At 50.6% G+C, this 23453-nt stretch overlaps 2 protein-coding genes across 5 annotated transcripts in view; both read left to right on the plus strand.

Moving 5' to 3' along the window:
- The window catches only part of ACER1 (alkaline ceramidase 1), a gene marked incomplete at its 5' end in the record, with an annotated part of 52401 nt that extends 45558 nt beyond the window's left edge, over window positions 1–6843 (plus strand). For both annotated transcript variants that reach the window (XM_079918500.1, XM_079918499.1), the window contains 5 exons: window positions 2022–2136; window positions 2220–2361; window positions 3215–3352; window positions 6209–6346; window positions 6621–6843. In XM_079918500.1, the coding sequence (XP_079774626.1) occupies window positions 2022–2136; window positions 2220–2361; window positions 3215–3352; window positions 6209–6346; window positions 6621–6789 (702 nt within the window). In that variant the 3' untranslated portion in view covers window positions 6790–6843. The remainder of the gene's footprint in view (window positions 1–2021; window positions 2137–2219; window positions 2362–3214; window positions 3353–6208; window positions 6347–6620) is intronic.
- MLLT1 (MLLT1 super elongation complex subunit) overlaps window positions 1–23453 on the plus strand; it is a 128223-nt gene that overhangs the window by 45559 nt on the left and 59211 nt on the right. For 2 of the 3 annotated variants that reach the window (XM_079918496.1, XM_079918498.1), the window contains exon 1: window positions 18105–18157. The exons of the other annotated variant lie outside the window; for it this stretch is intronic. In XM_079918496.1, coding sequence (XP_079774622.1) covers window positions 18146–18157 — 12 coding nt within the window. In that variant the 5' untranslated portion in view covers window positions 18105–18145. Of the gene's footprint in view, window positions 1–18104; window positions 18158–23453 lie in introns of those variants that run through there. 3 annotated transcript variants of the gene reach the window in all.

Genomic DNA, 23453 nt, shown 5'->3' on the forward strand with positions numbered 1-23453 from the left:
GGTTTATTTAACAAGGAAGGAAGGGGGTATCTGTAAGTTAAGACATAAGTCCAGCTGCTGTAGCAGAGACCCAAAATAATAATGGTTTAATGAAGATAGAAATTTGTTTCCCTCTTACATAACATCCAATTATAAGCTCCCCAGGGCTGGTGTGAGAGCTTTGGGGTACCAGAGATCCAGGCTCCTTCTATATGGTTGTTTTCCCATCTCTAGGCCATTGCTGTCATTTGTATGGCTCAAGAAGCTATCCCACCACATCTGCATCCCAGTAGAAAGGGATTGAGGGGAAGGCACACCCCTTCCCTTTAAGAAGACAACCTAGAAGCTGTACTTATGTCTTGTGCCCATGTCTTACTGGCCAGAACTCAGTCACACGGCTGTGTGGAGCTGCAAGGGAATCTGGGAAATGTAGTCTTTAGCTTGGTGGCCTTGTTACATAGAAGAAGGAGAGAATCAGATTAGCTTGTGCCCATTGTTATTCCCCTTTGCCTCCCAAGAAGGATATGTCTTCCTAATACTGAACCAAATCAGTTTGAACTGCCATATTCTTAGTGGTCATTGTTAGTTATCTGAATCATGTGTTATTATCAAACATCGACTGAGGTCTATGAAGCAATTTCTGCTTCTGTGATAAACAGCACTCTGCTTCTTGTCTCAAGAAACTCACGTGGGATCTCGCTTCAAATCCTGGATTCTCCAGTTACTGGCTGGGTGACCTGGGCTGGACCATTTGACCACTCTGAGAATCAGTATCTACTTCTATGGTGTGGTGATGCACAACCTACCTGGCAGGGTTGTTTTGAGGATGAGAACAGATTCTGGGAATAATAAACCTTGCCCGGGCCCCAGAACATTGTGAATGCCTAATTATAAGGACGCAAATCACTAATCCGCAGACAACATAGCTGTGCAATCATGGGGTTCTGGACAAGGCATAGCTGTGCGGTGCCAGCTGGTCTCCATACACCTTTCTCCTCTCCTACCCCGGCCCACAGTAATATTTCCTCTTTGTCTCAGCTAGCTGATGTTGCATAACAAATCACCCTAAAGTTTAGTGGCTTGAAACAATGACCACTTATTTATTTATTTCTTTTTGCTCATGAATCAGTAATCTGGATAGGGTTTGGCAGGGACAGCTCATCTGTGTTCCACTTGACAACTGTTGGTGTGACTTGAAGGGGGGAAGGGGACTGGAATCATCTGAAGGTTCATTCACTTCTGTGTGTGGTAGCTGCGCTGGGAAGAGTCAAACTTCTGGGGACTGGAATAGCTGGGGCTCCTCCAGCATCTCTCTCGATCTCTCTGTGGTCTCTCCACATGGTCTCTCCAGCATGGCAGCTTTAAGGGTACCCCATCTCCTTGCATGGTGGCTAGAGCTCCAATGTCTCGTGCTCTGAGATGGCGACCATCAGGTGCAAGCCACAGTACTTTTATTGACGCAACCTCAGAAGTCACACCCCATCACTTCTGCTTCCTGCTGTTTTTAGAAGCGAGTCACTAGGGTATTACATTGTCTTTCCTTGTCTACAAGGCCAAGGCCAACTCATGACCACCAAGTTTGCATTTCAGTCCACAAGATGTGGAGTGCAAGCCTTAAGCTGCTTCTTAAGGACTGACCTGGAAGCAACAGATTCATTTACATTCCTATCCCATTGGCTAGACCAGGTCCCAAGGCCACGGTGAGCTGCAAGGAAGGCTGGGATATGTAGTCTTTCGTTGAGTAGTTGGACGCCCAGCTCAAACTTGGGGAACACTATTGCCGAAAGGAAAATGTGGAAAGTTAGTAGCTAGACTTTGCCACATGCATTGAATGAATGAATGAACCCATAGAATAATGGATGGAGTTATGGATCTGCTGATGACTGGTTGGCTGTTAAGTTCAGCTGAAAGATGGATAGACCCTGGGTTGATCAACTGCCTGAAAGGTGATAGGTGACCGACTGGGTAATGACTAAGGGCAGCCCCCCTCCTCGTCCTCTGTCTGACAACCCCCTCCCCGTATTTCCCCCTTCCTTCTCCAGTTCAGCAATGTCACCTTCTTCATCTTTGGGCCTCTCATGATGTTTCTGATGCACCCATATGTCCAGAAACGTTCCCGCTACATTTATGTCACCTTCATCCTCTTCACAGTCGTAGGTAGGTGGGGGGCTGGGACAGTACGGTAGTGGGGGCGGGAAGGGACAATTCCCTTGACCACCTGCCTGTGTCTTTCGCTCCAGGTCTGTTCTCTATGTACTTTCACATGACACTCAGCTTCCTGGGCCAGATGCTGGATGAGATCGCTATTCTGTGGCTGCTGGCCAGTGGCTACAGCATATGGATGCCCCGCTGCTACTTCCCTGCCTTCCTAGGGGAGAACAGGTGGGGCGAGGGCCGGTCCTCTGTCGATCTTGCTGGAGCCCACCTATCCTCTGGGTCCCCTGCCCAGGCCCTCTTGGGGTGTTTGGAATCCTTCCCCTCAACACCCCAGGACTTTTTCCTGACCCTGCCTGATCTAACTGGACTTCCAGGGGCCCCTCTTCTGAGTGCACTTGCGACCCCTGGAAGTCCTCCCCTTATCCTACTGCTTATTTGGAATTCTTCCTCTGATCCCACCTGGATAGCTGGGACCTTCTCCAGACCCTGTCTGAACCCACTATGGGGTCCCAGAACCCCATGCCTAAGCTTACCTGGGGCCCACAGACCTCTTCCCTGAGCCTGTCACCTGGGTTGCCCGGAATCTTTCATTGGATCCTCCTGGGCCCTTTTTTTTGACCTCAAGACCCATCTGAATCTCTCTCCTGACCCTGTGTGACCCACTTGAGCCTTCCAGGACCCCTCTCCTAATAGCCACTGGGACCCCTGTAGTTCCTTCCTTAATCCCACCCGGCTCACCTGAATCCCTTGCCTGAACTCACCTGGGCTCTGGAACCCTCTTCTGACCTGACTAAGCCCCCTTGAGCTTCCCTGAGACCCCCTTGTCATCCTACCCATCCCCTACCCCGGGACCCCCTTTGGACCCTGCTTGTGCCCACCTGGGTTCCCTGGGAAATTTCATGTGATCCTCCTGGGACCCCTGAGACCTTTTACTGAGCCCACCTGGGAGTCTTAAGACCATTTTCTGAGCTTCCCTTTTCTCATCCGTCTTTGCGACAAGAGCACCCTATTGCTCTGCCTAAACCCCACAGGAACACCCCCCAACCACCCCCCCACGGCTGATCCCTTCTCTCCCCAGGCCCCAGTACATCTGCCTGGTCATCACCGCCACCGTGGTCAGTACCTTCCTGTCCTTCCTGACGCCCATGATCAACGCGTACGCCCTCAACAGCATTGCCCTGCACGTCGTCTACGTCGTGGCCCAGGAATATAAAAAGTGGGTGGTGGCTGCAGGTGCCCGGGGAGGGGGCTCCCCTTTCCCTTCCAAGAACCGCACCCCCCACCCCCGCCAAAAAAACCCACAACATCTCACTGTGTTAAAGAGGTGATGTCCCTTCCCCGAGATCATTCAGCAAATAGGGGCAGGACCGGGATTTGAACCTAAGGTTGTCTCTGACTGCAGAGTTTGTCCCTTTTATTCTGAAAACCCCCAAACACACATAGAAGTGGAGAGCATTGTATCACAAACCTCCGTGTGCCCACTAACCAGCCCCAGCAAACATTAGCATTTTGCCGACCTGCGTCCTATGTTCCCCCCAGATTTCATATAATGTCACCCATTCATTGTTCAGGGTTTCACTCACCTGATAAAGAATTATTATTTTTAGCCCATACTAGGTCTTAGCAGGCTAGAGAGGGGACTCTCAAATGGGGCCCTTTGAGGAGAGTTGAATAAAACGTTTCCTTACAAAGGAGAGGGCAGGCTGTAGGACAATCACTAGGGATCATTTAGAAGCTCTGTGTTAATAACGGCGGGATTCTGTGATCATCGGGAGACCTGGGATGGGGAGTGATGGGAGGGAGTGATTGCAAGAATCTGGAAGGAGAGAGCTAGCAGAGGGGGGTCTCCTTGGCAAGAGCTGTGGCCTCCAGTTGTTGGTTGTAGCCAGCCCGAGCCAATCCCACAGGGAGGTTGTGTGGACCAAATCCAGGGGCTCCCTTGTCCTTGGGCTTCCAGTTGGGTTGCCCAATGATTTCCAGTTGGGTTGGCCAATGGGGAGCCCCAGTAGGGAACCAAAGGGTAGATGGAGGATACTGTTGGAATATTTATTTCGAGGTCCACATAGCTTAGCTCCCCTGCCCCTGCTGCCCTCTGAGGCACAGGGCAGAGTGGAGAAAGGCAGGGAAGGATCTAGAGGGACGAATAGAAGATCCTTCCTTAAGATAGCATCTAATACCCATTTTGCACTGAACTTTCCTCAGTTTCCCAAAGACATCTTCTTACACCTGGTCTTGTTTAAATCAGAAGGCAAACACAGTCTCTCAGACCTTCTTTATTCCATAGCAGTCCCTCCCTCCCTCCCTCCCCCCTCCCCCTCCCCCTTTCTTCACGCCTCTGATTTGATAACAGAAACTCGATCCATCGTTTGTCCTGTACAACATCCTGCATTATGGATTTGGCCGACTGATTGCTGTGGTTTCTTTCTTTCTTTCTTTTTCTTTCTTCCTTCCTTCCTTCCTTTCTTTCTTTTTTTCTTTTTCTTTCCTTCTTTCTTTCTTTCTTTTTCTTCTTTTTTCCTTCTTTCTTTTTTATTTTTGTATTTCCTGAAAATTAATAGATCTAGACTTACATTTAATTTCCTCATTTCATGTGTGGCACTGGGTGCTGCTTGTTCCAGCCAATCAAGACCCCATGATGAATGGTTGTCCCACATTTAGTGCCATTAAGATTGATCAGTAGATTCGGATGTTGTCATCCAGACCCTTCATTGTAAAGTTTCCTACTGACCTTTCCCCTAATGATTCCAGCAGCTGTTTCATGCCATCTCCATCCATGATCTCATTAGAGGGTGCAAAAGGGTGATTTTCAGATTCTGTTATTCCTTCTGCATTGATTATCTGGAGTTCATCCATCCAGATAGAAGGACTTTTGCTCATCCACCTTGAAATACAGTTTGGACAGGAAAGACAGGATAGGGCACTGATTCTTTCCCTTTTAAAAATCAACTTCTAGAGCAATGAGTTGGCACCTTAGCCATCTCTAGTAAGGACCAATGAAGTGGTTTTTTTCTTTAAGTATTATTATGAACTCATGGGTGTTTATATCTCTGAAGTGTTTCAATCCATTGCAGTCACTATCCTATATTTTTAACTTTTTATTTTGAAATAATTAGAGGCTCAGAGCAAGTTGCAAAAATAGTACAGAGTCCTGTGTACCCTTTACCCAGATGCCCCCCCTGCTCCCCCAATGGCAGCATCGGATGTAACCACAGTCCAGCCTCAAAAAGGAGGAAATTGACAATGGGACAATACTGTTAACTAGATCACAGACTTTATTCAGAGTTCACTAATTTTAATTTTTTTTTTTTTGGCCACACTGCCCAGCATGCAGAATCTTAGTTCCCTGACCAGGGATCGACCCTGTGCCCCCTGAAGTGGAAGCGCAGAGTCCTAACCACTGCACCACTGGGGAATTCCTTAGATTTCACCAATTCTGATGATTTTTTTTTTTTTTTTTTTGGTGTTCAAACTGTCCCATTTCAGGCTAGCGGGCAGGGCTTGTGCTTTTATCCATAAAGGAGTTACTGCCCCATTAATCCCTGATAAACTGTTTCCTAAGGGACAGTGGGTTAGCTCTGCTGTTTGGGAAACACAGATTCCAATCTTGAGTTGTCCTGAGACATGGCCTCAGAGAATACACCCTCCCACACACAGACATATATTCTCATAGCCACATAGACATAAATTCTCATGCACCGACCCACAGGGGCACACACACTTACACCCCAAAACACAAACACGGAAAGCCTTGTTGGTTGCGGGTTCTGCATTCTGATAAACCTGAATCAGACCCCACTTACTAGCCGTGTAACCTTGGGGTGGGGCTGGGACATACTTAATCTCGCGTGCCTCAGTTTTCTCACCTACAAAATGGGAATAATAGCATTGTTGTGAGGACCCGGCATCTTGTAAGGGCTCAGCAAGTGTTAGCACAGATCTGGCCCTCTCCCCGCTTGCCCCCTTGATCCTTCCCTCCTCCCAGCCTCATCTCCTTGGATGGAGGAGTTTCCCGTCAGCTCCTTTGGGCCCTGCTAGCTGAGTCAGGCTCTGATCTCCCTCCTTCCCTCCCTAGGACCAGTAATAAGGAGCTTCGGCGTCTAATTGAGGTCACCATGGTTTCATGGGCTTTTGCGTTTACTAGCTGGATCAGTGACCGCTGGCTTTGCAGTTTCTGGCAGTGGATTAATTTCTCCTACCTGCACAGCATCTGGTAAGCATTTGCCCTGTGGTCTTGGGCCTTAGCAGCAGAAACTCTCAGATGCCAGAGCTTGGAGCAGGAGCCTGGGGGCAGGGTGGGGAGGCACAGATACTGGGATGTGTGTGTGTATGTATGTCTGTGTGTGTTGGGGGACGGTGTAGTCCGGAGATCAGGTCCAGGAGGTCCTTTGGGATGGTCAGGATCCATGAGAGGTAGGGAGAGGTGGGGATGGGGGCATCAAGCTGGCTGCAGGGGCATCTTGTCCCGTCATCACCCTGTCACATAGGCATGTACTCATCAGCATCCCCTTCCCCTACGGCACTGTCATCATGGCCATGGTGGATGCCACGTATGAGATGCCGGACAAAACTCTCAAAGTCTGCTACTGGCCTCGGGACACTTGGCCCATGGGGCTGCCCTACGTGGAGATCAGTGATGACAACAAGAGCTGCTGAGGTCCGCCAGCTTCTTGACCACCCAGCTACCTGCGTCCTGAGGACAGAAACCTGAATGGGGAGACTGAGAGACACTCGCAGTTCCACCCTCCAGCTCCATTTCCCCATCCTCCTGGTCCTCCGTGGCCCCATCCTGAGGCAGGGGATGGACTTCACAGCCTCTCTGTGCTGTAGTCTGATGACCCTGGGCGGCTGCCTGGCAGAGCTCCCCTCCACAACCTGCCCCTGTTCTCTTTCACTTCCTCTTCCTGGTTCACTGTTGTCACGTGACCAGGCTGGATGACCTGGTGCTGTGATTCTGTGGCAGCCACTGGGAATGACCTCAGGCTGGGGCTTGGTCCCCGGGCACCTTATGAAGAGTGGCGGTCACTGTGAGACTCTTTGGACCTGTCTTCGGCTGTGCAATGTCACTGGTACTTGGGGGGCATCCCAGAGAAGGGACATGTTTTCCAGTCACCTCATTCTACACTCACACATGCGTGCAGAGACCTCACAGATCCTCACACGGGCTCACACCGGCTCCCATGGAGTTGTGGGGTTGACAGCAGAGCAACTTGGAGGCCAGGACTGGGTGATTTGGGTACTGTTGGGGCACGGGCATCAGTACGGGAGCTGCAGTGGCCGGTACAGGCTCTCAAAGCGAGGGGAGAAGGGGAGGGTGATCTCCATGGCGGTTAAGAGCCCAGGGCTTGGAGTCAGGCAGATGTAAGTTCGAATTCTGCTCCACCATCTCCTACTTGTGTTATCTGGGGTAAGCGATTTTTTCCTGCCTCTGAAGTTCAAGGACCATGTCTGTAAAACATTCCTTCCTTCCTGGGATTTCTGTGTAGATAAAACAAGATAACATATAAAGTGCTTAGCATGGAGTCTGGCAAACATCCGTCCATCTACTCATTCTGTAATTTATCCATCCTTTTATCCATCCATCCATCTTTTGAACTGTCATTGAACTATCCATCTAGCTATCCTTTAAGTTACTCATCCACTAATTTATTCCTTCATTTGTCCATCCTTTCATCTGTTATCCATCTTTTTAATCTACTGCTTACTCATTAATGTATCATCCATTCATTGAACCATCCATGCGTCCATCTACTCATCCACTTATCCACCCATCCATCCATCCATATATTTATTATTCATCCTTCCATCATCCATTACTCATTATCCTTCCACCCATCCATGTATCCAACTGTTAACTATCCCTCCATCCATCTATATCTAGCCATCCATTTCTTTTCATTTATCCTTCTGTCTAACCATTTGTTTAATTATTTATCCATCCATTCATCCATCCATCCATATTTAGCCATCTATTTATTCATTTATCCATCCAGATCATTCAGTCATCCCTCCGTTCATCTATTTTCCCACCTGTTCATTCATTCATTCATTCAGTCAGTCATTCATCTCTTCAACAAATATATCTTGAGTTCCTACTATATGTTTGACACTAGTCCTTGGGGATATATGACAACAAAGACATGCAAAGTCCCTCCCCTAGTGAGGAGACAACATTAGATAAATAAAAAGACACATAACCAAGGCACTGATGGGTGCTGCAAAAAAGATAAAGCATGGTGATGTTCTCAAGACCACGGGGTGGGGAGCGCCCATTTCAAATGGATGATCAGTGGGGAGTGCACTTTCCAGCTGAGCCCTCAATAACAAGGAAAGCAGCCATTCCAAGAGCTGGGCAAGACCATTCTGGGCAGAGGGAATGGCAGGTGTGAAACTTTTGGGGTGGGAATGAAGTGGAACAACAGAAAGGAAGCTGCTGTTGGAGCTCAGTAAATGAGAGTTCAGAGTAAGAGGTTCTTAACCTGGGGGGCCGGGACGGATTTCGTATCCATGAACCACTTGACGTTCTCTGCAGAAGATGGGTTTCTGGGCATGTTGTCTAAGCCCCTGGACTGCATCACTCCAAAAGGAGAAGAAGCAAGACCATCTGGCCTGCTGGAGAGATGGGGACATTGGAAGGAGAGGGACCCCTCATATTTACATGTCCCTGACACACAGCATTGAACCTAATAACCCTCGACACCCCCCTCCAGATAGACAAGAATAGTTTCATTTTATAGATGTGGCTCAGAGAGGGCAAGCAACTTGCCCAGGCCCCCACAGCCTGGACTTGAGCCAGGACTGTCCTTCCCCCAAATTCCTTGCTCCACAGTGAGTCAGAAGAAAGACTGTATTTGGATCTCAGGTCTCCTGCTTCTGGGTCTTTCTGACTTTCTTGTTCTAGAAACCAGAATTTCTTCACCTATGGCCTCAGGATGGATTGTGGTGGGAGGAGGGGGTGGAGACGGTGGGAATTTCTACAGACTTGTGAATTGTCTGCAAAATGTTGTGTCCTGGTGTTTCTGGTGGGGAGAGCAGCTGTGCTTCCATGATATTCTCTAAAGGGCATCTGACACTCTGATAGTTAAGAATCTCAATTCAAACTCTTCTGGGGGCAGGTGGATAGAAAAGCATCTGCTTCCTAATCCTCTTGCCTCTATCTGTAAATACATGGCCATGATTTGTCCCCAGCTTCTATCTCCTGGCCCCTGCTGACTCCTCCTTACAGCCTCCTCTTGGGGCATGGAGGCAGTGGGCAGGTAGGAAGGAGGTCTAGGTACTCATCCAGTGTGTAATTCTAACTAACCATGGGACCTTGGCAAGTCCCAGTCTCCATCATGGAGGACTCTGGGTGGCAAAGGACAAAATGTTCAACTCTAGCTGGCTGGAATGACAAAAGGATAATCAGCATATATACCTTTGAAGTTGGCCTGCTGCAGGTGTGGCTGGATCTAGGCTTCAAATGATGTCACCAGGGCCAGGTTCCCTCCATCCCTCTGGTCTGCCTCATGGGTAGGAGGTGGCTGCCACTAGGCTTCTAGCCTTCCAAGTAGAAAAGTATACACGAAAGCTCCAAGAGCACATGAAAAGATGCTCAACATCATTAATCATTAGGGAAATGCAAATCAAAACCACAAATATCACTTCACACCCACTAAGTTGGCCATAATATTTTTTAAAGGCAGTAGATAAGTGCTGATGAAAACATGGAGAAATTGGAACCCTTGTGATGTGCTGGTAGGAATGTGAAATGGTACCGCTGTGGTGGAAAATAGTTTACTGGTTCCTTAACAAGTTAAACATAGAATCACCATGTGATCCATCCGTTGCACTCCTAGACATATACCCCAAAGAATTGAAAACAGGTATTCAAACAAGTATGCATACAGAAATGTTCATAGCAGCGCTGTTGATAAGAACCAACAGGTGGAAACAACCTAAATGTCCATCAATGGATAAACAAAAGTGGTGCATTCATACAATGGAATAGTATTCCTCCTTAAAAAGGAATGACGCTCTGACACATGACACAATATGGATGAAGCTTGAAAACATTACACTCGGTGAAAATCCAGACACTAAGGGCACATATTCTATGATTTCACGTATATGAAATGTCTGGAACAGGCAAATCCATAAGGGAGGGCAAAAGCAGATTAGTGGTTGCTAGGGGCTGAGAGGAGGGAATGGGGAGTGACTATTAATGGGTATAGGGTTTCCTTTCGGGGTGAAGAATAGGTCTTGGAAAACTAGATAGAAGTGATGGTTACACAACACTGGGAAGGTTCTAGATGCCCCTGAATCGTACACTTTAATACGGTTCATGGTTAGTTTTACGTTATGTGAATTTTACCTCAATTAAAATTTAAGAAAGCTCCCAGAGTCACTCTTGGCTGGTGTTAGGTCATGCCCTCTCGCAACCGCCTCCACCGATCCCGGTAGCGAGAAGGATGCAGCCCTTTGGCCAGACTTGGGCATGTGCTTCCTCTGTGGAGGGTGGGGAGCCTCACTCTGACTGTGAGTCTGATCGGGGGGAAGAGGGAGCAAGTGGGGGTCAAAGTCCTCTCTTAAGCTTTGTGCCTGTCATGAGTTGGCATCCTCCCAGAAGGGCTGCCATTTAAAAATTCACACAAAGGTGACTTACAGGCTTATACTGGAGGGAGCCCTCAGATCAGGGACTGTTGCCAGAAAATAAAAAAGGGAGAATGGGGGCTCCCCTGGTGGCACAGTGGTTGAGAGTCCGCCTGCCGATGCAGGGGACACGGGTTCGTGCCCCGATCCCACGTGCCGCAGAGCGGCTGGGCCCGTGAGCCATGGCCGCTGAGCCTGCGCGTCCGGAGCCTGTGCTCCGCAACGGGAGAGGCCACAACAGTGAGAGGCCCGCGTACCGCAAAAAAAAATAAGGGAGAATGATGCTAGGAGGGAGAAAATTGCAAATGTCCAGTGTAGTGCCCTTTTCTGGGGAAATGCCTTGTTGCACATAGTTTTGGTCTGCTCCAAAACCATGCATGGCTCCCCACTGCCTATGGGATAAGAGACAAGTGTCTCAGTGTGATATTCAAGCTCTGCTCTGAGTTGAAGTTAATCTGGGGTAGGTCTCCAACACCCCACTAGGCTCTGCTCCAGCTTGGTCTTCTTCGATACTGCTATGAGTGGCTGTGTGTACATTTGTGGCTGGCAGGAAACGGGAAGGTACAGGAAACGTGCTGAAGGCCAGAAAGAGGGTTCCAAAAAAAGTCTCCAAGGGCTGAACCACCTACAAGGTGAAAGGTAGGGGAATTAATACGAAGTCCTCCCTTTGGGTGCAAATAAACTGGACCACTAGAGGGCGATAGAAACCTAATATAGCAGTTCAGTTACAGACTGGAAGCTAGACTCCCCAGGTCCAAAATGTTACTTTGTAGCTGTGGGACTTGTGCCTGATAACATGTATCAATCATGCATTCTGCCACATGCTCAGATTACTATGTGCTTTTTGTTTCTTAAGATCTACTCCCTTTGCTCACACTGATGTATTTAAACAGGAAACATTGGGTCACTTCCAGAAGTCATTTGTCATAGATCAAAAATAACCATAAAACTAGATACAGTAACAACAAAAAGTGTGATTAACTGCAGCTCAGTGATTTTTTGGCTGAGTTGGGTCTCCCTTGCTGCACGTGGGCTTTTTCTCTAGTTGCGGCCAGCGGGGGCTACTCTTCCTTGTGGTGCGCGGGCTTCTCCTTGTGGTGGCTTCTCTTGTTGCCGAGCACAGGCTCTAGGCATGCGGGCTTCAGTAGTTGCAGCACGTGGGCTCAGTAGTTGTGGCACTTGGGCCCTAGAGTGTGGGGGCTTCAGTAGTTGTTGCACATGGCCTTAGTTGCTCCACGGCATGTGGGATCTTCCTGGACCAGGGATCAAACCTGTGTCCCCTGCATTGGCAGGTGGATTCTTAACCACTGCACCACCAGGGAAGTCCCATTAACTGCAGCTCAGTGATTCTTAACCCAGTCTGCACATGAGAATCCCCAGCTGATTTTTAAAAAATTTTTATCGAATTATAGTTGATTTGCAATGTTGTGTTAATTTCTGCTGTACAGCAAAGCGATTCAGTTTTATATATATATATATATATATATATATATATATATATATACACATTCTTTTAAAAGTTCTTTTCCACGATGGTTTATAACAGGTTGTTGAATATAGTCTCCTGTGCCATATAGTAGGACCGTGTTGTTTACCCAGCTGATTTTAAAGAAATGTCAGGGGCAGGGTGGAGATACAGATAACAAACTAGTGGTTACCAGAGGGAAGAGGGCTGGTGGGAGGGCCAAAATGGGTGAAGGGGATAAAGGGGTACAAACTACTAGGTATAAAAAAAAAGTTACAAGGATGTGACGTATAGCACAGAGAATATAGCCAATATTTTGTCATAACCTTATATGAAGTATAATCTATAAAAATATTGAATCACTATGTTGTACATCTGAAACTAATATAATATTGTAAGTCAACTATACCCCAATTTAAAGTCTATACTCCAGACTGATGAAACCAGAATCTCTGAAGGTGGGCCTCGGGCACTGGTATTTTTTGAAGCTCCTCGAGAGACATCAATGAACAGGCAGGGCCCTGTACCAGGTAAGTCACCTGTCCCGGGGTCTGAACCCTTGGCCTGTTCTCTTGCCATTAGGAAGATAAGAGGGTGCCAGAGAGGAGTTTAAGAGTTGTGAACACCAAGCCAAGGCTTCCTTCTTGAAGGAATTAGAAAGACTAGAAGAGAAATCATCAGGAACTAACCTTCTCACGATGTGATTCACTATTATTTCATGTCACGCAACGGACATGTTTTTTGAGCAGCTACTATGTACCAGGCAGTGTGTTCAGGGTATAGGGAGCAGAGTGAGCAATGGGGAGATAGGGGAGGTCTGTGCCTCCCTGTCCCCCTCATCTGTGACCTTGTAGATATTTATACAGACTTTGGGCTTTACTTTATTTAACAGCAAATTAAATAAAGTTTATCATTATCATCTATAATTACCCAGGACCTGGTCTTCAGATATTGGAGTTAATAACTGTGGAAGACGGTATATTTTCCAGAATGGCTGCAACCACATCTCCCATTCCACATGTTCTTCTAACAATGTGACCTTTATGCTCCTCTGTGAAGGAGCCCTTGAATGTGGGTGAGCTTAGTCTATGGTGGAAGTGACTCCATGTGACTTCTGAAGCTAGTTCATCCAAGGCAATGCAGCTATCTCCTGATTTTCTTGGGACACTCACTCTTGGAACCCAGCCACCATGCTGTGAGGAAGCCCAAGCCACCCTGTGGAGGAGCCCACATGAAGAAGAACCAATAGCCGGCACCAACTTGCTGGTGTGGTGAGTGAGCTGTGTTGGAGAGATTCTTTGGCCTCAGTAAGTTCACATCATGAGGGGCACAGAGACGCTGTATCTGCCAAGTCCTGCCTGAATTGCAGATGCTTGCAACATCAGGATAATGTATATCAATCATGCATTCCGCCAAATGCTCACACTACCATTTGCTTTATGTTCTTCTTTAAATCTACTCCCTTTGCTCTTACTGAAGTCAATAGGAAACATTGTGTCACTTACAGAAGTCATTTGCCATGGATCAAAAATAACCACAAAACTAGATACAATAACAACAAAAAGTGTTATTAACTTCAGCTCAGTGATTCTCAACCCAGTCTGCACATGAGATTCCCCAGCTGAACTTAAAAAAGGGGGGAGGGGGAGGTGGCCCTGTATTACTCCAGACTAATGAAACCAGAATCTCTGAAGGTCCAACAACTGGGTCCCAACAATAAATGATTAGTGTTGTTCTAAGTCACTCAGTTTAGGGTGATTTGTTATATAGCAAATGACAACCAGAGCAATATTGTGCACAGTGCCACCTTCTAACTTACTATCTAAACATTCTTCATTCCTCCGAAAGAAATCAGAATTCACCTTCCATGCAATTCAAGTCTCAGTTTCAATCTCCTCCCCCCCTCCCCACCACCACCAGGAAGTCTTCCCTGATATCCTCATTCAGCAAACGTGTACAGATGCTCTTGTGGGGGAGGCTGCTAGTAGGCACTAAGGTAAGACACAGGGCGGCAGATATGTAGCTCTGGACTCTCGGTGGGTCCCTGGCTCTGCCATATACTCAGCATGGGACTTTAGGTAACTCACCTCCTCTGGGCCTCAGTTTCCTCACCTGTGAAATGGGGGCAACGACACCTACCTCTTACAATTGTCAAGATGAAATGAGTTTAAAATTCATCCTCTGGAGTTTGTGTACAGCAGGTGTTGGCTAGGACATGGCCATGCTAATGACAAAATGGGGCAGCCCTCTGTTTACCTCCAGAGGAAGGAAAAGAGTGGTTCAATTTTAGGCAAAGGATGCATTTTTTTTTTTTTTTTTTTTTTTTTTTGCGGTACGCGGGCCTCTCACTGTTGTGGCCTCTCCCGTTGCGGAGCACAGGCTCCGGACGTGCAGGCTCAGCGGCCACAGCTCATGGGCCCAGCCGCTCCGTGGCATGTGAGATCTTCCCGGACTGGGGCACGAACCTGTGTCCCCTGCATCGGCAGGCGGACTCTCAACCACTGCGCCACCAGGGAAGCCCAAAGGATGCATTTTTAACATTTTTACTTTTTATTATAGAAATGTCCCACATGCAGAAAAGTATAGAGACCAGTAATGAAATCCCATATGCCCATCACTTAGATTGAACAATTCTTAACATTTGCCATATTTGCACTGTCTAGTTTTTAAATTAATGTATTTTAAAGGCGATTAGCCTGGGGGCATTTCACCCCTATGCAGCTTTAAAAAATAAGGCCATTTTCCTACACAACCATAATTCCATGATCACACCTAACAAAATACAAGTTTAAACATAATGCAATATAATTCAAGTTCAAATGTCCCCAGTTGACACAGCTGGTTTGTTCAAAGCCAAGATCCAATGAAGTACCCAACATTGCATTTGGTGTGACACCATCTCTTTGAACTCTGGGCGGTCCTCATTTCTTTCCTCCCATCCTGTTGACTCCAGAAAGCCAGGCTGTTGAGAGTTACGCCTTCTGGAGTTGTCTGATTGCTTCTCATGGTGTCATCTGCCATGTGCCTCTATCCTTTGTGTTTCTTCTGTAAACTGGAACTAGAGGTGTGATTCAAGTTAAACGTTTGGGGCATGAACACTTTTTTGGTGCTGTGTATTTACCATTGCACCTAGTAGGAACTTGTCATCTGCTTGTCCCACTGCCCTGCTGCTAAAAGTCACTGAACAAAGGTGGCAACGGTATGATGCTTCCATTGGAAAGTTATTTTTTCCCTCTTTGCATCTAGCAGGCAATCTATGAGGAGATCATTGGTGGACCTGATACTATCCAGTCTCCCGTGAACCTTTCAGTTAATCGTGTTAGCATCCATTGATGACTCTTGTCTGTGATGATTAGTTCATTAGGGGTTTCAAAACAGTGATTTTTCTGTCATCCTTTTAGCATTATTTGTTGGCATTTTTCTGCAAAAAGGGCTTTCTTCCCTCATCAACTGGAGCTGGTTTCATGCTGTAAAGGCTTGGTAAGTGAGGAGTTCATACAATTGTCACCTTCGAAGGTGACAAATGTGCTTTGTTGTTTTAATATCACTATGGACTCATGTATATTTGTATGTTCACAGAGTTAAATGGTCCTTTTTTTATTGTGGTAGAAACATATACAACATAACATTTGCCATTGTAACCGTTTTTAAGTGCACAGCTTTGTGGTATTAAGTACATTCTTATTGTTGGGCAACCATCCCCACCATCCATCTCCAGAACTTTCTCATCTTCCCAAACTGAAACTCTGTCCCCATGAAACACTGACTCCCCAGCCCCTCCCCCAGCCCCTGGCCCCCACCATCTAGTTTCTGTCTCTATGGATGTGACTCCTCTAGGGGCCTCATGTGAGTGGAATCAGACAGTATTTGTCCTTTTGTGTCTGGCTTCTCTCACTGAGCATCCTGTCCTCAGGTCCATCCATGTTGTAGCACATGTCAGAATTTCCTTACTTTTTGAGGCTGAATAATATTCCATTGTATGGACAGACCATATTTTGTTTGTCTGTTCATTCATTGATGGGCACTTGGGTTGTTTCCCCATTATCCTTTCTAATGCTCAAAAAGTTATACCTGATCTAGTCAGAGCTCCAGGGAGGTAGTTTTGAAAACCCCCAACAATTAAGAATCTCATCTAAGGATAGTTTCCAGATGAGTAAGAGGGAGGAGGCTGAGTTCCTGAAGCTTTTCTTTGCAACAACTGTAGCTTAAAGGTTCTTCACTGCCTGCTTCCTTCAGAGACAAATTTCTGCACTACCCCACCCCCAGCTGGCCACACACCCAGTTTCTGATTCCATAAATCCAGAGAAACCAGAAATTGCTTTTGTAACAAAGTTCCCAGAGATGCTGAACCTCCTGGTTCAAGGACCACTTAGAACCACTGATCCACTTACATTCAGTTACAGGATTAAAAAAAAAAAAAGTTAAAGTTGTACCCACATTAAAGGTGCTGCTGGGACTTCCCTGGCGGAGCAGTGGTTAAGACTCCGTGCTTCCACTGCCGGCAGCACGGGCTCGGAGAACTAAGATCCCACATGCCACGGCGCGGCCACAGAAAAACAAAACAAAACAAAAACAATAAATAAATAAACAAAATAGATGATGATTAGGTATAATTATGAAGAATATCTAAAAAAAAAAAGTTGTTGCATATTTTCTCAGCATGACCTCCACCCTCCCCTCTCCCCCCACGAACCAGCTCACCCTGCCCTAGATTAAAAAGTACGGTGTTACTATGTATTATGACAGTGATCTGGCCCTCTTCAGAGTTTTTGTTTGGACTTACTTCTATCCCCAAATAACTGATTTTCCGGCGCTGTTCTTCAGCGCAAAGCACAGGCCACACCACCTAATGAATACTTGCCTGACACTTAAATGAGAAGTGGAGGGGGGAAAATAGCCAAACAAACAAAAAACCCTGATTTCTATTTATAAGAAGGGATTTAAAATAACTGCACATCGTAGGTAGAAGTCCTAAGGTCCAAGAGACAAGTGGCTTACAGGATCCTGAAAAAGATGGGGCCATATGTTTACATTCGATATAAACAGTTTACAAGTCGCGGTATATTATCATGGGTAAATTAAAAAACGGTTTTTGGAGGGATTAGCATGATAAATCTCGTGGATAAAATGAGAACTTCTCGGTTATGTCAATGCAGCAGATTTTAGATTTGTATCATTCAGATTACCACGTACTAGCATCACACCGTGATGGTCCCCATTCTACAGACGCAAACTGAGATTCAGGGTAAGAAGGGAGTTGACCATGATACAGTTCCAGGATTGGAAAATTAATCTGCAGTTCCAGAGCCCAGGTCTCATTCCATCACACAGCAGCAACACGTGGCCAGGAAACAAAAGTGTCCCTGGGGATTCCTCCCTACCGGGGAGGTTGGGGCCCGGGGGAGGCTCAGCCCCGGGAAGCTCCGGTCACTGGGCAGCGGCCCCTGGGGCCACAGTGCGCAGGCGCGGCGCTCCCGTCCCGCCTCCGCCCCCGCCCCCCTCCACGTGCGGCGCACACCTCGCGCTCCCCTCTGCGGGGCTCGCCTCGCGCCTCCCTCCCTCCCTCCTCCCGCCCCTCCGGTCCGGGCCTCCCATTGGCTGCGGTCTTCGTCCCTCCGACCGCAGCCCGGCAGGCCCCCGCCAGGCCGGAAGTCCCGCCCCACAAGTCGCCGTCCGCGTCGTCGACTGGCCTAGGCAGCTGTCAGTCCGGGCAGCGGGCCCGAGTCGGCGGCGGGGGCCCGCAGTCGGTGCGCGACCCGGGTTGGCGGTGGTTTCCGGTTCCGCGGGGCTGGCGGGCGGGCGGGCGGCCGGGAGAGGCGGCGGCGGCGCCTGACAGACAATGAGGGCGGCGCGGCGGCGCTGAGCGGCGGCGGCGGCGGCGAGCGACGCGGGGCCCGGGGGCGGGGCGGGGAGCCAGCCATGGACAATCAGGTGAGGAGCGGCCGCGCCGCCGCAGCGCGGCCCGCGCCGCCCGCCCGGCCCCCTCCCTCCTTCCCTCCCTCCCTCCCTTACCCGCCCGCCCGGCCGGGCCCGACCCTCCTCGGTCCCGGCCTCCCCGCTCCCGCTCGGCGCCCGCCCGCCCAGCTTTGTGCGCGCCCGCAGCTCCCCGGGCCTTTATGTGGGGCGGGGGCGCCCATCCCCCATCCGCCACCCCCGCCGGGTCAGAGCGCCGCGGACCCCCCTGGGAACCCCGGTCCCCCGCTGCTCAGAGTCCCCTGGGAAGCCCCTCGGAACCCCGGTCTGGCCCAGATCCCCGTGAGACACCCCCCGTGATCTCCACTTCAGCCCAGAACGCTCTGGGACGCTCCTCGGGACCCCGGCCTGGCCCACATCCCCCTGGGACGCCCCTTGTGACCCCAGTCCGACCCAGCGCCCTCTGGGACATCCCTCGGGATCCCGGCACAGTCCTGAGTCCCCGCAGCCCCCCCGGGGGCCCCTTAGATTCCTCTGATCCGGCCTGTACCCCCTTTCCTGTTTGAATCCAGGGCCAGTCGGTGTCTCCTGCCTCCTCTGGCCCCTTGGCCCTGAATCCTCTCAAACTCCCGGCATTAAACCTTTGCTGGGGTTTGAGTTCCCCACAACTCCTGGGGCCTTGGTCTGCAGCCTCCTCCTTCCTCGAACCCAGGCTCACGCTGACCTCTCTCCCCTCTGGTCCTGCCCTTGCCTCAGCCTGAGCATCTGTTCCTCCTCAAACCCTGGTAGGGTCCCGGGTCTTTTCCCACCAGGACCCAGGCCTGCATTGAGTGGCCCCCTTTTTTGGACCTGGGCTTTCTTCTTCAGATGCCTTTGACCCACTCTGCTGCTCAGCCCCCTCTGCTTTCAGGCCCTGATCACTCTCCCTTGGACCGCAGGGCCCCAAGGGTCTGTCTCTTCACCTTCAGACCCTCTTTGACCAGGTCCAGGGACCATTTCTGCTCGGACCTGGAGCCTCCACGCCCTTCAGACACCAGATGCCTCACTCCCCTCAGTTCGGGCCCTCTTTGCCCCTGTGACTCTGATTTACACTTCCCCACGTTGTCCCCCAGTCCAGGTCTCCTCTCTCTGGTTCCTGTAACCATAGTCGTCCTCCCTGCAGAGACCTGCAGTCTCTCCTGAACCCATGTGTCTCTCTCCTTACGTTCAGGGTCGCCCACTTCCTCCCAGCATCCCCTAGTCTGATGCCGTGACTTTGACCCACTACCCTCTCCCCCTAGCACACCCCATTTTCCCTGCCTTCCCCAGCATCTTGGAGCCGCCACCGAGAGCCTTGCTGCAAACCTAGGGTGTTCCCCAGCCTCCCTAAACTCTCCCCACGGCCCCTTTCCCTTCTATCTGGAAACCCTGAGCCAGTCCTGGCGAACCCAAGGCTGTTCTCCTCTTCAGTACCCAAGCCCCTTACCCCTCCCCAAGCCCTGGACCATTGCGACCCCCGACATAGGATCATTTATTTCTTCACCCTCCCCTGCTGCCCCTGCCTTCCAGGGGCTCGAAGCCAGGAGAGGCAGTGTGGGGGCAGTGGGGCTGGCAGCTGAAATCCCCGCTGTTCGTCAGGGCAGGTTGGGGCATCCCTGGCTGCCGGCGCCACTCAGGCAGCTCTGGCTCGTAAGGTGCTGTGTGGCCGTGGGGTTTCAGGGTTGGGGGGTGGGAGACCTCCCCCCCGCCCATCCCAGCCACCTGGTGGCGCAGGATCACTGAGGCCTGTGCTTGGGGGCACCCTCTCACTGCGATTTCCTTTCAGCCTTGGTGTTGTACCTCTTTCTTGAGAAGTAGGGAATAGTTCATGACAGCTGAATGGGGGATTTCTGCAGAGTGGTGTGAGTTCATTTTCCTTGAAGGGACAGAGCTCGTTGCCTCCGATCTGTATTGAGTTAAGAAACAAAACAAAATAAACCTTCAGTGTCCACTTTCAAGGAAGCTGGCCCCTGGGGAAGTCTTGCTGGGCACCCTGTGGGCGTAGAGCATGGCTCCCGCCCCTCACCCCACCCGCCGGGCCTCCCGGGGAAACATCTCAGGCCCAGCTGTGTCCATTCCCCTTGTGATATGTGGCGCCCTGGCTGGTTGGGTGGCTGTCATCTGTATGAGCGGAGCGGTAAGAAGGGGCGGCGTTCTGGGTCGGTGACAGAGGGAGACAGCCGTCCTGCTGGGGGTGCAGGGAGCGGGCGAGCACCCTGGGCCAAAGAGAGGTACCTCGCCACTGCCCAGCGCGGCAGCAGCTAGCACTCGGTGGCTATTTAAACTTAAAAGTACGAGAACGAAAAAGTCAGTTCCTCAGTTGCACCACCCACATTTTAAGTGCCCAGGAACCACCACTCCTGAGGTGCCGGCCACCTCATTGGGTAGCACGAAGAGGCGACCTTTCCGTCAGGGCAGAAGGTTCCACTCGACAGCGCTGGTCTGGATCCTTGCACACGTATTGACAAGTGAAACCGGTCCCAGAGGAAAGCTCGAGCCACCCAGGCGTCTGACTCTTCATCCCCGGCTGTGTTCTCATGCAAATTTGGGAGAGGCCCAGGAGCTCTGTCCCTTCCTTAGGGGGCAGCAGCCCCTGGGGAGGCAGGAGAGAAGGGGCGGGGGAGACGCTGTGAATCCAGCAGAGTCAGCCTTCTCTGTCTCCCCCACGATGCCCCAAACCTGTGAATGCCTCAGTGTGATGGGAAACAACAGGGCTTCCCCCGCTCGCCCAGGCCCGCTTGCTCTGGGAGACTGGTTCTCTTGACCTTCCTGTTGCATTTTCTAGAACTTCCAGGCCCAGCTGAGAAGGGGGATTCTGCATTTGGCTCTGGCTCCCGGGAAAATGTCATTCTGGTACCCTTTGCCTTGACCACACCCCCACCTGTTTGATCCCTTGACCTGTAGCCTGTACTTACACGTCTGTCGTCTGCGGGATTTGTATTTTTTTTTAGGGGGGACATGGTGATGTATTTTGGGGGGCAGGTCTTTGCTCACGCAGGGGTCATGGCTGGGAGCCATGTGATTTATCTCCAAGGATGGTGGGGAAGGAATGGGCGTGGTTACAGACTGAGCAGCTGCTGAAAAGATGGAAAGGAGGCAGGGAAGGGAGCCTCAGGGGGCGGGGGGTTGCCTAGGGAGCTAGAAGTGGTATCAGCGTCTGGGGAGTCCTGTTCCCCAAAGGACCAGGGAGTCCTCCCTTCACAAAAGCATTGGGCCTGGCTGCGAGGTGGGCGGCCGACCCGCTGAGCCACATGGTTGAACTGACGCTGACTCTTCATCTCCAAAGTTTGGATTTGAGAACAGCTGCCTGTGACCATACTCTGCTGTTGCAGAAGGGAGGTTTGTTTCTCACGGGGAAGGCCCATTTCACGGATGTGCAAACGCAGGCCCAGGACAGCCCTGCAAGGAGTCGAGGCCTGGTGGGATGTTTAGGGGGAGCGCTCGCTCTTCCCCCAGACCTTGCATAGAGAACCTCAGGACTGTGCAGAGTGCTAATGAGAGGGTGATGGGGTCCTCCCCCACCTGGCTCTGAAGCTGTCACAGCAGGTCGATGCCAGGTTTTAAAGTTGTGAAGCATGTTGTAAAGTGCTTGAGAGCGGGGACCAGAGTTCTGCTCCCCTTTGGGTCCCTCGTAGTTTGTAATGCGAAGATTTGCACTTAGCTTCGCCAACTGTTGGTTAAATAAAAGTGACTAGGAATCACTGCCTTTGTCACCAGGCCCACCTGGCCTGGTGACAGATGCCTTTATTGGGCTTGTTCGTGTTCAAAATCTCCCAAGACTGCTCTCTGGAGAACTCTGGGGATGGCCGACGCATCATCTACATGTCTGTGTGCGTTTCCTACATATTTAATGCATATCCTGTCCCAGGCCTCCCTGGTGGGCTGGTAGGGGTGAGGCTTCCCAGCAGCCTGACAGCCCTAAAGATTGTGGGTGTATCTGCACACCCTCACGGTCTGCACACTTACCTTAGAGAGTTTCCAGAGGCACATTCATTGAGCCCCTTCTTGTCCCTTTGTCATTAACCTGGTGCCCTGGGTCAGAGAATTGAGGCCGGATGGAGCCCTAAGAGAGTGTAGGGGCAGCCACCAGCCCCCGTGGGCCAGGCATTAGAGGGCCAGGGCCTCCTGCGGCTGTCCTGAGAGGTCCCAGCCTCCGGGCAGGCAGTCTCCACTTGAGAGGATTGTCTCAGAGGGACGGCTGTCCTCTCCCTGTCTTGTGCTCTGATTCAGTGGCTGCTCCCGGGAGCCCCCCGCTGGGTCTAGAGGGAGAAAGTTCTGTGAAGAGCGCTTACTTCGGGCTTGTGTGGCTGCCGCTCTGTGGGCCCAGCCCCTGTCCCCCTTTGTGGGTGTGTGGACCACGTTGCCAGTGACCCTGCTGGGTGTCATCAGACTTGGCAAAATCGTCCCAGGCTGATCAGGGAAAAGACCCCTGGGTGCTTCCTCCTCCTGGGAGGGGAGGGGATTGCGCATCTGAGGGAATTAGCTGCAGTAGCCAGACTGCAGGCCTAATTAGGCCACTTGGTAAAGTGGGAATTCCCGGGGTGGGGGGACGGCGGGGGGGGGCATCTGGTAAAGAGAATTCCCACCAGAAGATCCGGGGAAATCTTACAGATACACTTGTTGAAGACCTGTCTCCTGGGGCCGGGCTGAGGGCAGGGTTCGAGGGATGTGGGAAGGATCCCGGGAAGCGAGGGCTGTGAGGCCAGCAGGGCTGTTGACACCAGGCTGGCTCTGTCTCTGCTGGGTGGGGCCTCCCCTTCCACACCTGCAGGGGTCTGTGCTGGCTGATGCGTCTGCCTGGCTCGCAGGACTTAGGATTCTGGCCCTTGGGTTCCAAGTGCCCGCCGCCAGTTGGCCTGGAGCGAGGGCAGTGCCCAGCAGAGGCCCTCAGCCCAAGCTTAACTGTCCCTAGATGGCCCTGGGAGCCCTCGTGCCACTCCATCTCATCTCAGGTCTTAGGGACGATTTCCCAGAGGTAGAATAGTTAACTCTTTCTGGAGCAGCCTGGAAAGTGCCCCTTTGTTCTGGGCTTTTGTGGGGGCAGTGGGTGGCGAAGTGGCCCTCAAGATGCTGGGACGTGGCAGTGACCAAGGCCGGGCCCTCCCTCTGGAGGCTCTGCAAGGGGCCTCCCAGCAGCCGCGGGGCAGGTGAGGGACGTCACTCCAGGCAGCGCGGGCTTTTTTTTTTTTTTTTTAATTTATTAGTTTTTCTTTTTTCATTTTGTTTTTGGCTGCATTGGGTCTTCGTTGTTGCACACGGGCTTTCTCTAGTTGCGGTGAGCAGGGGGGCTACTCTT

This window comes from Stenella coeruleoalba, assembly GCF_951394435.1.
Source record: "Stenella coeruleoalba genome assembly, chromosome: 3".
NCBI lineage: Eukaryota > Metazoa > Chordata > Mammalia > Artiodactyla > Delphinidae > Stenella > Stenella coeruleoalba.